We start from the raw sequence: 14,046 nt of genomic DNA, 5'->3' as shown, positions 1-14,046 counted from the left end.
ATGCTGAACTGTGAGTTGATTAAACCTCTTTCCTTTATAAATTACCCATTCTTGGGCAGTTCTTTATAGCAGTGTGAGAACAGACTGATATAGCATCCACTACACCATTTTCTCCTCTTGACCCTTAAGACCTAAGGTTGGTTGTGTCCTGTTATTACCAGTACATTGTCTCTTATTCCCTCCATCTGCTTCTCAATCTGGGAAATAGTCTTTTTATGACACTCTGTTCAAATTACCTAATTTGAACCACCTATTTCTAGTCCCAAACTCTAATAACCCATGCAATTAATGGCCCAGTCTTAATTGTTCATGGGAACACCTAATTTTCACATTATTGTTCATGTAACAATAAGCCCAAATAGAAATAGAATAGCCTATGTTCCCTATTTTAGTAAATAGCATCACCACATCCCCACTCCAGTTACTTGAGCCAAAACCTTATCATTGCTTTTGACTTCTTTCCTTTATCCTTAAAAACTTCAGATTATACCTCTGCAATCTCTCTTCATTTGACATTCTTTCTCCATCTCCTTACACCATTCTGGCTTAGATCATCCTATCTCTTGCTCATATTATTGCACCTGTTTCCAAACAAGTATTGAATCCTTCCAAATACTTTCAACTCATTCTACAAGGCCAGTATTACCCGATACCAAAGCCAGACAAAGAAACATTAAAAAAAGAAAACTATGGACCAATGTCCTTGATGAATATTGATGCAAAAATTCTCAACAAAATACTAGTAAATTGAATTCAACAACATATTAAGAAGATAATTCATCATGACCAGGGGGATTTATTCCAGAAATGGAAGGATGATGATTCAACATATAGCAAATCAATCAATGTGATGCATTATTATCAACAGAATAAAGGACAAAATCATACGATCATTTCAATTGATGCTGAAAAAGTATTTGATAAAATTTAACATTCCTTCACAAGAAAAACTTTCAGGGAAGTGGGTATACAAGAAACGTATTTCAACATAATAAAAGCCATATATGACAGACCCACAGCTAGTATCATACTAAGTGGGGAAAAAAACGGAAAGTCTTTTCCCTAAGGTTGGGAATATGACAAGAATGCCCACTTTTACCACTGTTATTCAACATAGTACTAGAAGTCCTGGCTAGAGCAATAAGAAAAGAGAAATAAATAAAGGGCATCCAAACTGGAAAGGAAGAAGTCAAATTATCCTTGTTTGCAGGTGATATGATCTTATATTTAGAAAAACCTAAAGACTCCACCAAAGAACTATTAGAACTGATAAACATGTTCAGTTAAGTTGCTGGATTCAAAATAAACATACAAACATCAGTAGTAGCCGGGCACAGTGTCTCACACCTGTAATCCCAGCACTTTGGGAGGCTGAGGTGGGTGGATCATGAGGTCAAGAGATTGAGACCATCCTGACCAACATGGTAAAACCCCGTCTTTACTAAAAATACAAAAATTAGCTGGGTGTGGTGGTGCATGCCTGTAATCCCAGTTACTCAGGAGGCTGAGGCAGGAGAATCGCTTGGAGGTGGGGGTTCAGTGAGCTGAGATCACACCACTGCACTCCAGCCTGTTGACACAGCAAGACTCCATCTCAAAAAAAACGAAAAACAAAACAACAACAACAACAAATCAGTAGCATTTCTATAAGCCAACAACAAACAACGTGAAAAAGAAACCAAGAAAGTAATCCTATTTACAATAGCTACAAATAAATATCTAGGAATTAACAAAAGACATGAAAAATCTCTACAATAAATACTACAAAACATTAATGGAAGAAATTGAAGAGGATATAAAAAAGAAAGATAGTCCATGTTCATGGATTGGAAGAATCAATACTATCAAAATATACATACTACCCAAAGCAATCTACAGATTCAATGCAATCCTTATCAAAGTACCAATGACATTCTTCACAAAACTAGAAAAATTTACATGAAACCACAAAAGAGCCAGAATAGCCAAAGCTGTCCCAAGCAAAGAGAATAAAACTGGAGGAATCACATTACCTGATTTCAAATTATACCACAAAGCTATAGTAACCAAAACAGCATGGTACTAGTAAACACACAAAAAACAGACAAATAGACCAAAGAACAGAGAACCCATAAATAAACTGCACACCTACAACTCTCTGATCTTTGACAAATCTGACAAAAAAAAAAAGCAATAGGGAAAGGATTTTCTATTCAATAAATGATGGTGGGATAACTGGTTAGCCATATGCAGAAGACTGAAACTGGACCCCTTCCTTACACCACCACAAAAACTAACTCAAGATGGATTAAAGACTTAAATATAAAACTCAAAACTATAAAAATTCTGGAAGAAAACCTAGGCAATACCATTCAGGACATAAGCATGGGGACAGATTTTATGACAAAGATGCCAAAAGCAACTGTAACAAAAGCAAAAATTGACAAATGGGATCTAATTAAACTAAATAAAGAGCTCCTGCACAACAAAAGAAACTATCAACAAAATAAACAGACAACCTACAGAATAGGAGAACATTTTTGCAAACTATGTATCCAACGAAGGATGCATCTGTAAGGAACTTAAAAAAATTTATAAGAAAAAACCAACCCAATTAAAAAGTGGGCAAAGGACATGAACAGACACTTTTCAAAAGACAACATATATGCAGCCAATGATCATATGAAAAAAAGGTCAACATCATTGATTATGAGAGAAATGCAAATTAAAATCACAATGAGATACCATCTCACATCAGTCAGAATGGTGATTATTTAAAAATCAAGAAACAACAGATGTTGGCAAGGTTGCAGAGAAATAGGAACACTTTTACACTGTTTGTGGAAATGTAAATTAGTTTAACCATTGTGGAAGGCAGTATGGCAATTCTTCAAAGACCTAAAACTAGAGATACCATTTGACCCAGCAATCTCATTACTGGGTATACACCCAAAGGAACAGAAATCATTCTATTACAAAGATACATGCACACATATGTCAACTGCAGCACTATTCACAATAGCAAAGACATAGAATCAACCCAAATGTCCATCAATAATAGACTAGATAAAGAAAGTGTGGTACATATATACCATGGAATACTATGCAGCCATTAAAAGGAATGAGGACCATGTCCTTTGCAGGGACATGGCTAGAGCTGGAGGCCATTATCCTTAGCAAACTAATGCAGTAACAGAAAATACCACGTTCTCATTTATAAGTGGGAGCTAAGTGATAAGAGCACATGGACACATAGAGAGGAACAACACACACACTGGGCTATTGGAGGACAGAAGGTGGAAGGAGGGAGGGGATCAGGAAAAATAACTAACGGGTACTAGGGGTGATGAAAATCTGTACAACAAACTCCCATAACACAAGTTTACCTATGTAACAAACCTGCACATGTACCCCTGAACTTAAAAGTTAAAAAACAAGCAAACAAAAAACCCAGATGAATGGATAAAGAAAGTGGTACATATACACAATGAAGTACTATTTAGCCACAAAAAAGAATGAGATCTTGTCACTTACAACAACAGGGACGGAATTGGACTTCATTATGTTAAGTAAGCCAGGCAAACAAGAACACATATTCTTACTCATTTGTGGGAACTAAAAATTAAAATAGTTGAACTCATGAAGATGGAAAGTAGAAGGATGGATACTAGAATCTGGGAAGGGTAGTGTGGGGTAGTGGGGAAGTGGAGATGGTTAATGGATACAAAAAATAGAAAGAATGAATAAGAACTAGTATTTGACAGTAGAACAGAGCAACTATAGCCAGTAATAATTTATTGTACACTAAAAATAACTTGAGTATAATTGGTGTGTTTGTAACACAAGGATAAATGCAAGCTTGAGGTGATAGCTACTCCATTTACCCTGATGTGATTATATGCATTGGATGCCTATACTAGAATATCTCATGTATCCCATACATATGTACACCTACTATGTACTCACAAAAATAAAAGATAAGTGAAATAAATAAAAATTTTAAAATGTTTGGTAAATGAATACATTGATGCTGTACAATCCTCTACTTCTCAAATTGAGGCACTACTGGGAGTATGTGGTAGTATGATAGGAACATAATAAACAAGAGCTATATTATTTGGGGCATGAGTTTTATCTAATATTTTAAAGTAAAATCCATTACTTTTATATTGAAACAAAAATGGATATATAATGAAATGGAGTAAAAAACTGCTATAATTTATATACCAAAGCATGAGCTATCAAAGTTATTTCCCACTTACTTTGAGCTCTTCAGACTCAACCCCAGAACCCACAGGGTTCCACTTTCCCTCTTTTGTTGTCATAGATAGTCAATAGAAAAAAACTCAGAAATATCATACCATGTTACATTTTTATCCTGTTTTATAACCATAAAATAGCATATATTTTATGTCAATAATTATACTAACAAAACTTAATATAGAGCATTTGTGAACAAAAAATGTTTTTTATTTGCATGATTCAAAATGTTATGTATTTCAGTAAAAGCAAAAAAATTCATAACCAGCTAAAACCCTACATATCTGCATATGTACTTGTACTGTATATACATTATTACAAAGGGAAATGAGTGGACAAATACAACCCACTGTTAACACTGGTTGCCTCATGGGATTGGTAGTTTGGTAGAGGGTGGGGGTGAAACAACTGGCTTTGCCTTTACATTTTCATATTATGTTTGTTACAACAAGCATGTATTACTAATAAATTTGGAGGAAAAAATTAAAAATTTGTATTTTAATAAGCAAAAACGGAGTCCATGTTGATTTTACCACAGTTATCTGCAAATTCTAAAAATCAGACTTAACATTCTAATTCTACATACTGATATTTCATCACTGATTTTTTTTCAAGAGAAAACCTCAGAAAGTGAAAGATTAGTGTAACCTTTCTTTTTTAAATTGTAAATTTTTCTGAGTATGCTTTTTCAAATTTAAAGAGGTTTAATAAACAATTATAAATTATGATTCTTAATTACAACTGAGCAACTCCTGTCATTTAAGCTTTTTGGTGTGAATTTCAAAAACAGCTATGCACTTTTGGGAAGAGAGAGCTTAAAGAAGTGACTGGGGTTTATCTAGTTTAAAAGGCTAGAAGTGGGCAATTAAAAATAGTAATATTGCGGTTGAATTTCACAACTACTTAATAATACAAGCTTTTATGTTGGCATAGTAGGCATGCATAACAGCTGACAAGACAGCATTGTTTGCTTTTGACTTTATGGTGCAAAATAATCTAGTGGGAAGATAGACATTTAAAAAATCCTACAACTGGTTGGGCATGGTGGTTCACACCTGTAATCCCAGCACTTTGGGAGGCTTAGGTGGGTGGATCATGAGGTCAGGAGTTCAAAATCAGCCTGGCCAAGATGGTGAAACCCCGTCTCTACTAAAAATACAAAAATTAGCTGGGCGTGGTGACAGGCACCTGTAATCCCAGCTACTTGGGAGGTTGAGGCAGAGAATTGCTTGAACACGGGAGGCGGAGGTTCTAGTGAACCAAGATCGCCCCACTGTACTCCAGACTAGGCAACAGAGCAAGCCTCCATCTCAAAAAAAAAAAAAAGTTATACAGCTCACTATATAATTACAATCTATGGCAAGTGTGATGAAGGAAAAATATAGGGTGATACAATCAGTTGTAAAAAGGGTACCATATAATAGCTGTACGACTCTGCAAATGTGCTAAAAAAAAAAAAAACCCACTGAATATTCTAAAAGAGTGAATTTTACGGTATGCAAATTATATCTCAATAAAGCTATTATAGAAAAAAGATATCATAGTGGGACCAGGCACAGTAGCTCACACCTATAATCCCAGCACTTTGGGAGGCCAAGGCAGGTGGATCACCTGAGGTCACAAGTTCAAGAACAGCCCGGCCAACATGGCAAAATCCTGTCTCTACTAAAAATACAAAAATTAGCTTGGTATGGTGGCAGGAGCCTATAATCTGAGCTACTCAGAAGGCTGAGGCAGGAGAATCGCTTGAACCCAGGAGGTGGAGGTTGCAGTGAGTCGAGATCACGCCACTCCACTCCAGCCTGGCTGACAAGAGCAAAACTCTGTCTCAAAACCAGTAATAATAATAATAATAATAATAATACCTCCTTCTAGGATTGTTCTGAAGTTCAAACAAGTTAGTATTTTCAAAGCACTGATAACACTTCCTGCTACCCGAAAGAGGTGAGCTAGAATTACTTTTGAGTCAGGGAGGCTGTGGACTGAATGTTTGTGCCCCCACCACCAAAACCCATATGTTGAAATCCTAACCCAATGTAACAGTATTAACAAGTGAGGTTTTTGGGAGATAATTAGCTCATGAGGGTAGAACCGTCATGAATGAGATCAATACCCTTATAAAAAGACACACAAAAGCTTGCTGGGTTTTTTTTTTTTCCTCTCTCTCTGCCATGTGAAGAAACAAAGAAGAAGGCTGTCTGCAAACCAGGAAGAAGGACCTCACCAGACACCACATCTGCCAGCACCTTGACCTTTGAATTCCAGCCTCCAGAGCTGTAAAAAATAGACTTCTATTGTTTAAGCCACCCAGTTTATGGTATTCTGTTACAGAAGCCTGAACTAAGACAGGGACAAAACAGTAGAAAACTGAGAGAACACTCAATGGGGGTAAAGTCAGAAACTTATTGAGCACTATTCCTTGCCACGTGGCTCTATTAAAAAATGTGACGGCATTATGCCTTGATTTATTTTCTTCTGAAGAAAGCTCTTTTGTTGTAGAAATTGACTATGCCATGAGTATACCTGAAACAACTATAAAATGAAATTAGAGAAACGGGCCTATACATTCATTATGTTTTCTAACTTAGAACACAAAGCAAATTTCCTACTTTACTCTTTCAAAAAGTTTTTAACAGCTTCATCGAGATGTAATTAATATACCATAAAATTCACATTTTTAATGTATATAATTAAATGGTGTTTACTATACTCACAGAGTTGTGCAATCATCACCACTGTATGATTCTAGAACATGTTGATTGTCCCCCAAAGAAACTTCATACCCATTAGAAGCCACTCCTAGTCTCTGCCCCTCCCAGCCCCTGGCAATCACTAATCTACTTCCTTTCTCTGTGAATTTCTCTGTTCCTACCTTTGCTTTTGGAAAGACAGGCAGAGATGAACTGTGCTGTCTTTGGGTTTGCCAAAGTTTACCCTCAGATTCCAGAGGGAAAATAAATGATTTCTGATCAATTACAGTTGGAAGTAACCTAAGTAAAAAGAAATAGGATTTAAAATCAAATTTGCTATCTTAAAAGCTTCTCAAATTGTAATTTTAAAACAATGCTTTCTAATTAAGCTTATATTTTATAGGAAATATTCTATTGGTAATTACAATAAATTAAACCAATCTTTATCATTTTGCCACTGTAAAACTAGAGTTGTTTTATTAAGCATAAGAATTTCCAAGTCTGATAAAGACCATAATAGCATGAACAAAAAGCTCTATTTCTGGCTGAGTTTATATGATTAACAACTGACAGAATTATTGCACTAAAAAACATTCCGGGTAAAAGAAAATACATACTGTTGAATTTTGTTTAATAAAATCAAATTATGGGATAGCCAATGTTAAATATATACAAAATGATGATCCCTAAGTGGCTAATACTTATATTCTTTAAATCTCTGCTATTTTACATAGTTTTTAAAATTTAAACATCAAAAGTGGTTAAATATTTTCCTTATTAAGCAGTGGATAGTTCCATGGGAGAGCAATGTTAAAAAAAAATTGTAAGAATGAGTATTTGTGTGCCATGTTATGTCTTAAAATTTTTAATTTGAAAGCAAGTTCCAGATCATTAAAATGATCAACATAATTAGGACCAACAAAACTCACCCACCAATAACTCAATACCTTGATTCTATTGTGATAGCCACTTTTGCAAAATTATCATTAAAAAGCAACTTATGGAATTTCATTTTCACTCTAACATGTAATAACCTTTGAAGTTGTCATTCCTAGTGTAACAACAAGGAAAAAGCTGAATGAACCAAAAGTAACTCTTCTTATATCCATCAGAAAATTGAGATCACAGGGTAAACTGCTGTTCTGAAAACTGGAGAGAGTATTATTATAAAGGATCACGGCTTGCAGGGAGCAGAAGCCTGAGAGCAGAAGTCAGCTGTTGGAACCTGCACTGTCAAGAATGCTTAAGCTCTTGTAAGGTATATTGTCGAGTTAAAATGAAGAAACTGAGGCCAGTGAGAGAAAAAAATGAGAATCCAATTTATTCAGCTCCCGGGCGACGTTCTGTGGTCCAGGAAGGGGCCAGAGAAGTCGCAATGGGCTTCTCAGGGCGTGGGGTTTTATAAGAAGTGGAGGTAGTTGATTGGTCATTGGGAAACAAAGAGCAGACAATTTCATTGGTAAGGAGATTTGATTGATTGTTAGGGAAACAAAGAGCAGACAGTTTCATTGGTAGGCTGACTTGCTGGGGAGGTTAATGTTAAACTGCCATTGGACAAATCTTCCGCGGCCTTTTTAAATTTTGAAAGGGTTGAGTGAGGAATGCAGGAGTGGGCGTGTGGAGCCTGCATGGAGAAACCAGATAGGAGCAGGTGTGGGGAGACAGCACAGAGAGATAAGTGTGTCCATTTGGCTCTTCAGCGAGGCAGCCGGCCTTACATTCCGACCTTTTTGATGATATAGGACGTTGCTTTTTTCTGGCTACTTCCTGCTGAACAGGGGCGGAGTCGGGGGGGGGGTCAGTTGGCCGGTGCCTCAGTTGGGAGTTGGACGTAGGGGTGAAGTAGTATTTGATTTATTGTCACCCTGGAAATTTTTTTCATGCGAGCTTGTAAAAACCTAAGAAAGAATGGGACCAGTATTAGTAGAAGACAAACTATGATTAGGGGAATGACAACAGGAGCTAGCCAGGTGAATATGGGAGATTGCCACCAGTTAAGAGGAAAGTTTGGCGCACTTGGCGTTCCTCGGAGGTTTTCCTTGAGGCGATAGAGAGTATTGACATTTTTTTTTTTAACTTGGTCTGTTTCATTGATGTAATAGTAACACTGTTCCTGGAGAAACAGACAGGTACTTTCTTTCTCCGCCATTAGTAGGTTTAGAGCCTGTCGGTTTTGGAGAGTTACCTGGGCTAGTGACGTAATATGTCGCTGAAGAGAGGCCAGAGAGGCTGCTGATGTTTCAATGGCCACATGGAGTTTGTTTTCTAGTTGAGCAGCTGAAGTGATACTGTAGCCTAAGGCGTTGCCTCTAATTTCAGCAGCTGCTAAAGAGGCTAGGGAGAGGCTAACTACTATGGGGAGGAAGACAGTTCGTTTGTTTCGGCCCTGAGGGGAAGATGGAAGGAGGGATAGAAATTTAGCTTGTCTATACACCTCTAGTTGTGGGACTAGGGTGACGGGCACACAGGGGAATGGGGAGGAGGTTTTGATAATTTTGGTTAGGGTTCCATTACACTAAAAGTACCCCCCTTGAGGCGCATGAAAGGAAGAGTTTATATTTACTGTGGTGTTGTATTTAAGGCTATGGTTGGTAGGTGTCCCATAACATAGAGAAAGAGAGTGGGAGTGTATTTTAAACAAGGGGATTCTCATTAAAGTGGTTTTAGGTCTTGCGGACTTTTGTGATAGGGTGAATCCCGTTTGGAGGGGAACTGCGGCTAAAGGGGAGGTGTTAAGAGAGGCACATAAAAAGCAGTGAGTGAAGTTTACGGTTTTGATTAAGTTTAACATGTTGGCTCCCTGCTGTACTAGAGTTAACTACAAGAAAGGATGAGAGGTGTTATTTGAGGGTTTGATTTGGTTAGTTAGGGTGGCTTTATTTTTAGGATTGTATGGCTTACAGAGCCAAGTTGTTTTATAACTTTAGGGACAATGCAGGTATAGGACTGGAATATTAGCTATGTTCCCTGGGGGTATTTTTGGCTGCCGCATACAAGGGCTTAGCTAGAGTAGCGAAGTTAGGAATTTAGTGATGAAAAATCCCACAAATTTTAGAAAGGAGAGGATTTTGTTAGCTGTTTTGGGGGGCTGTAGTGCAAGTAGTGCCTTTTGACTGTTTTTAAGCCCTTAGTTTGGGGAGTAAGGTGAATACTTAAATAGATTACTGAGGTAGCTGACAGCTGTGCTTTGGAAGGGGAAACCCGGTAGCCCCTAGACCCTAAAAAATTAAGGAGAATGGCAGTATGCTGTTGTGACATAGAGAGGGAAGGGCTACAAAGTAGCAGGTCATCCACGTACTGTATGAGGAGACTGGGCTGAAGAGAGCAAGAGGCGAGATTAGCTGCTAATGCTTGTCCAAATATGTGAGGGCTATTCCTAAAGTCCTGAGGCAGGACCGTCCAGGTTAACTGTTGCGACAGGTTAGAGTCTGGGTCAGTCCAAGTAAAGGCAAAGAGGAAGTAAGAGTCTGGGTGAAGGGGAATAGTAAAAAAGGCATCTTTGAGGTCCAGTACTGTAAAGTGAGAGGTATTGGGGGGAATTTGAGACAGTAGGGTATAGGGGTTGGGAACTATTGGGTGGAGGGGTACCACTGTTTTATTAATTAGGCGCAGGTCTTGGACTAGGCGATAGTCACCTGATGGTTTTCGAACCGGTAAGATAGGGGTATTGCAGGGCGAACTGGTGGAGATGAGGAGTCTTTGTGCTAAAAGTCGAGAAATGATGGGTTTTAGTCCTTGGCGATGGTTTTTTGAGATAGGGAACTGAGGGCGGGAGGGAAAATGGGTAGGGTCCTTGAGGAATATTTTGACTGGCATGTGATGAGTGGCAATGATGGGCTTGGAAGTATCCCATACTGAGGGATTAACTAGTTCAGGAGGGATAGGGGGTTGAAGCGAGGAATCGCGACTGGGTATATTGTCATTTAAAGTTAATACCAGGAGATGGGTAGAAGATGGGGTAGACTGTGAAGAGCCTATGAGTTGGAGGGTAGCCCCTAGAGTTTGGAGGATATCTCGTCCCAGTAGGGGGACTGGGCATGAGGGTATGATTAGGAAGGAGTGGGTGAACGGATGTCCCTCCAGGTAACAAGTTAGAGGATGGGTCCGGTTGGGACAGGAGGGCTTCCCGTTAATTCCCACAACCGAGACCTGGGAAGGTGTACTAGGCTCTGAGTAGGAAGGCAATATAGAATAGGAAACCCCCATGTCCATTAAGAAGGAAATAGACTTACCCGCTCTTCGTAGCGCCCTGGGCTCAGCAAGGGTGATGGGGGTCTTCGAGTCCGGGTTGTGTTAATTATTCATGAGGCTAAGGAGTTCAAGTGAAGGGACTGCATCCTTCGGACTGGCCTGCCCCCCACATAGAGGTGCGGGAGGTGAGCCCATAGTCCGGCGTGGGCAATTAACCTTCTAATGTCCAGTTTGCTTGCAGATTGGACAAGGTCCAGGAGGTGGACGTGGACAGGGGCACTGCCGTGCCCAGTGTCCTTCTTGGCCACATTTGAGGCAGTGCCCTGGCGGGACTTTTGAAGCAGTCTGGGCAGGTCCTAAGGGACCTTTTTGGGGAAACTTTGAGGAGTCTCTCCCACTGTCTGCCGAGCGCTCTGCTGGCCTCAGGGCTGCTACGATAGCTTGGGTTTGGAGGCTCACCTGTTGCTGTAAGTGGGCTTGGCGAACGGCCTCAGCCTTTTCTTCCCGGCCATTGAAAACTTTAAATGCTAAGTTTACCAGGTCTCGTATGGGAGTTTGGGGGCCCTCCTCTGCTTTCTTTAGTTTTTTTCTAATGTCTGGTGTTGACTGGGAGATAAAATGGGCTGTTAGGAGGGTGGTCCCAGCTGGGGAGTTTGGGTCTACTCGGGTGTGAAGGACCATAGTATTGGTTAACCGGTCAAGGAAAGCGGCTGGGTTTTTGGTGGGACTCTGAGTTATTTCACGCAGCTTGTCGTAATTAACTACTTTTTGAGCTGCAGCTTGCATGCCTGCTAGGAGGCACTGCAGTATTTGGTCTCGGTGGCGGCGGTCATTGTGGCCGGTCTGATAGTCCCAATTAGGGTCGGCGTCAGGGACCGCTGCTGCACCTACAGGCATTTGGGGATTAGTGAGATGTACCTGATCGGCATGCGTTCGAGCTGCTGTACGAATGCGATTATGCTCATCAGGAGTAAGGGTAGAAGTCAGAATTACATAGATGTCATGCCAAGTTAAGTCATAGGCCTGAGTTAGATAGCGAAATTCCTTAGTGTAGACAGTAGGATTTGCGGAGAATGACCCTAAGCGTTTTTCAATGGTGGACAAGTCAGAGAGAGAGAAAGGGACGTGTACCCGGACTACACCCTCCGCTCCAGCTACCTCACGGAGAGGACAAAGGAGGGAGTTTTTATCAGTGGGCGCGCTGTGTAGTTGAGTGTGAGTACTAGCAAGTGGGGCCATATTAGGACTTGGAAGAGCAGGAGATGGCTGGGATTTTGAAAGAGGAGAAGCAGAAGGGATTTGAGGTTTAGTATAGAGGGGGCAAAGGGGGGAACTCCCATCAGTGAGATTGCTGTGTGAGCGAGTGTGGGCACTGACCGGAGAGATTGAATTAAGACATGGAGAAGCAGGGGGGGTTTGGGGTTCTGCATAGGGCGGAGGATTATTAGGTCGCATTGGGGGTGGGGAGAGTTCTTCAGGCAAGTTGGGATCAGAGAAAGAGGAAGAGGAGGTTACCTGTGGGGTTAAAAGTTGTTTGGGTAAGTCTTTTGCTAGGAGCACTTGGGCTATATCACAAGAGGAACAGAGGTCAGGGCGGGCGCGGAGGTACCAGAATGCCTGGACATAGGGAACTTCAGCCCATTTGCCGGTTTTTTGGCAAAAATTATTTAAATCAGTGAGGACCTTAAAGTCAAGAGTGCCCTGTGGAGGCCACTTGGATTGGTTGTTTAGCGGATACTGTGGCCAGGCTACAGTGGAGAGGAAGAGTAGCCTTTTGTTTTTTATAGAGAGGCCTAGCTTGGGTAGGTTTAGAACTAGGCATCCCAGTGGTGACTTAGGGTTTGGGTGGGATTTTTGGTTACCCATGATTTTTTCTTTTTCTTTTTTTTTTTTTTTGTGAAACAGGAGGATTTTATTAAGGTGGCTACCGGCTTAGCAGATTAGTATTTTAATATTAAGTGCTTAACAAAGACAGGGCTTGGCTTTTTATACATGAAGTACACAGTGGCACTAAAACAAGTTTGCAGGCATAGAACAAAGGCAATTCATTAAGCAGTAATAGGTACTTAACTTAGGCTTACATGTGATAGTTGCTATGTGACCCAGATGTTTGCTATCTGTAGAGCTCAAGGATTTTAGCACAGGCCTTATCTATTTCTTTTTGATACAGTGTTTAGAAAGCTAGAGTCCTGCCTGCTTGGGCATTTTTTATGACCTTCACTGTAGAAACTTACAGTTATTAGCAATAGAGAACAAGAATACAAGAATTTGTAAACTTATAAAACCTGCAAAGCAGGATACAATTTTACTGGAAGGGAAAAAACTCACTCACACACTCACTCGGGAACAGAAGGAGAAACAGAAAGAGAAATTGAGAATATAATTAAACGGGAGCTGATTTGCCAAAGGGCAGGTTTTGGGGTTAGGAGCCAAGGTTTAATTTAGGCCTTAAGGGCCTGGAGGAGTAAACAGGGCTTCTAGTTACTCAAGTCTCGCCCGCTGCCGCAGAGATGACCGGTAGGCGTCCCGGACGGCACTACCGGACACCGGAGAGGGTTCAGGAAGAAGGGGACGTCTCCCTCAGGTTCCTGACCCTCCGCAGACCCCTTACGGGGGGAAGACAAGAGCGTAGGGACGTCTCCTCTACACTCAGGTCCTCGAGGCGGAGCTGGAGCCCTGGGCCCTCAGCTGAGCAAAGCCGGGGCCCTGGGCCCACGGCAGAGAGGAGTCCCTGACGCGGCCGCGGTTACAGACAGGGAGTCCGGAGTCAAGCAGCGGGAGAGGCTATGGGTAACAGAAGTCTTACCTTGTGGCGCAGTGGCTCCCTGGTCTAGCTTCAGGTGGAGGAGTCGGTTTCCCCTTTAGGAGGGGGTCTCACAACCCCTCCTGGGTTTCGGCACCAGCTGTAAGGTATATTGTCGAGTTA

General features: G+C 40.6%; 1 protein-coding gene across 2 annotated transcripts in view; it reads right to left on the bottom strand.

The window, feature by feature from the left end:
* Positions 1 to 14,046, bottom strand: part of IQCH (IQ motif containing H) — a 280,207-nt gene that overhangs the window by 232,303 nt on the left and 33,858 nt on the right. The window contains exon 4 of one of the 2 annotated variants that reach the window (XM_012451365.2): positions 7,112 to 7,229. The exons of the other annotated variant lie outside the window; for it this stretch is intronic. Within the exon in view, the coding sequence (XP_012306788.1) occupies positions 7,112 to 7,229 (118 nt within the window). The remainder of the gene's footprint in view (positions 1 to 7,111; positions 7,230 to 14,046) is intronic. 2 annotated transcript variants of the gene reach the window in all.

The sequence above is a fragment of the Aotus nancymaae genome, unplaced genomic scaffold, assembly GCF_030222135.1.
Source record: "Aotus nancymaae isolate 86718 unplaced genomic scaffold, 86718_ANA_hifiasm-v0.15.2.pri h1tg000003l, whole genome shotgun sequence".
Classification (NCBI taxonomy): Eukaryota; Metazoa; Chordata; class Mammalia; order Primates; family Aotidae; genus Aotus; species Aotus nancymaae.
Note: the sequence above shows the minus strand (reverse complement) of the source record. Positions and strands in the feature narration are given on the sequence as shown.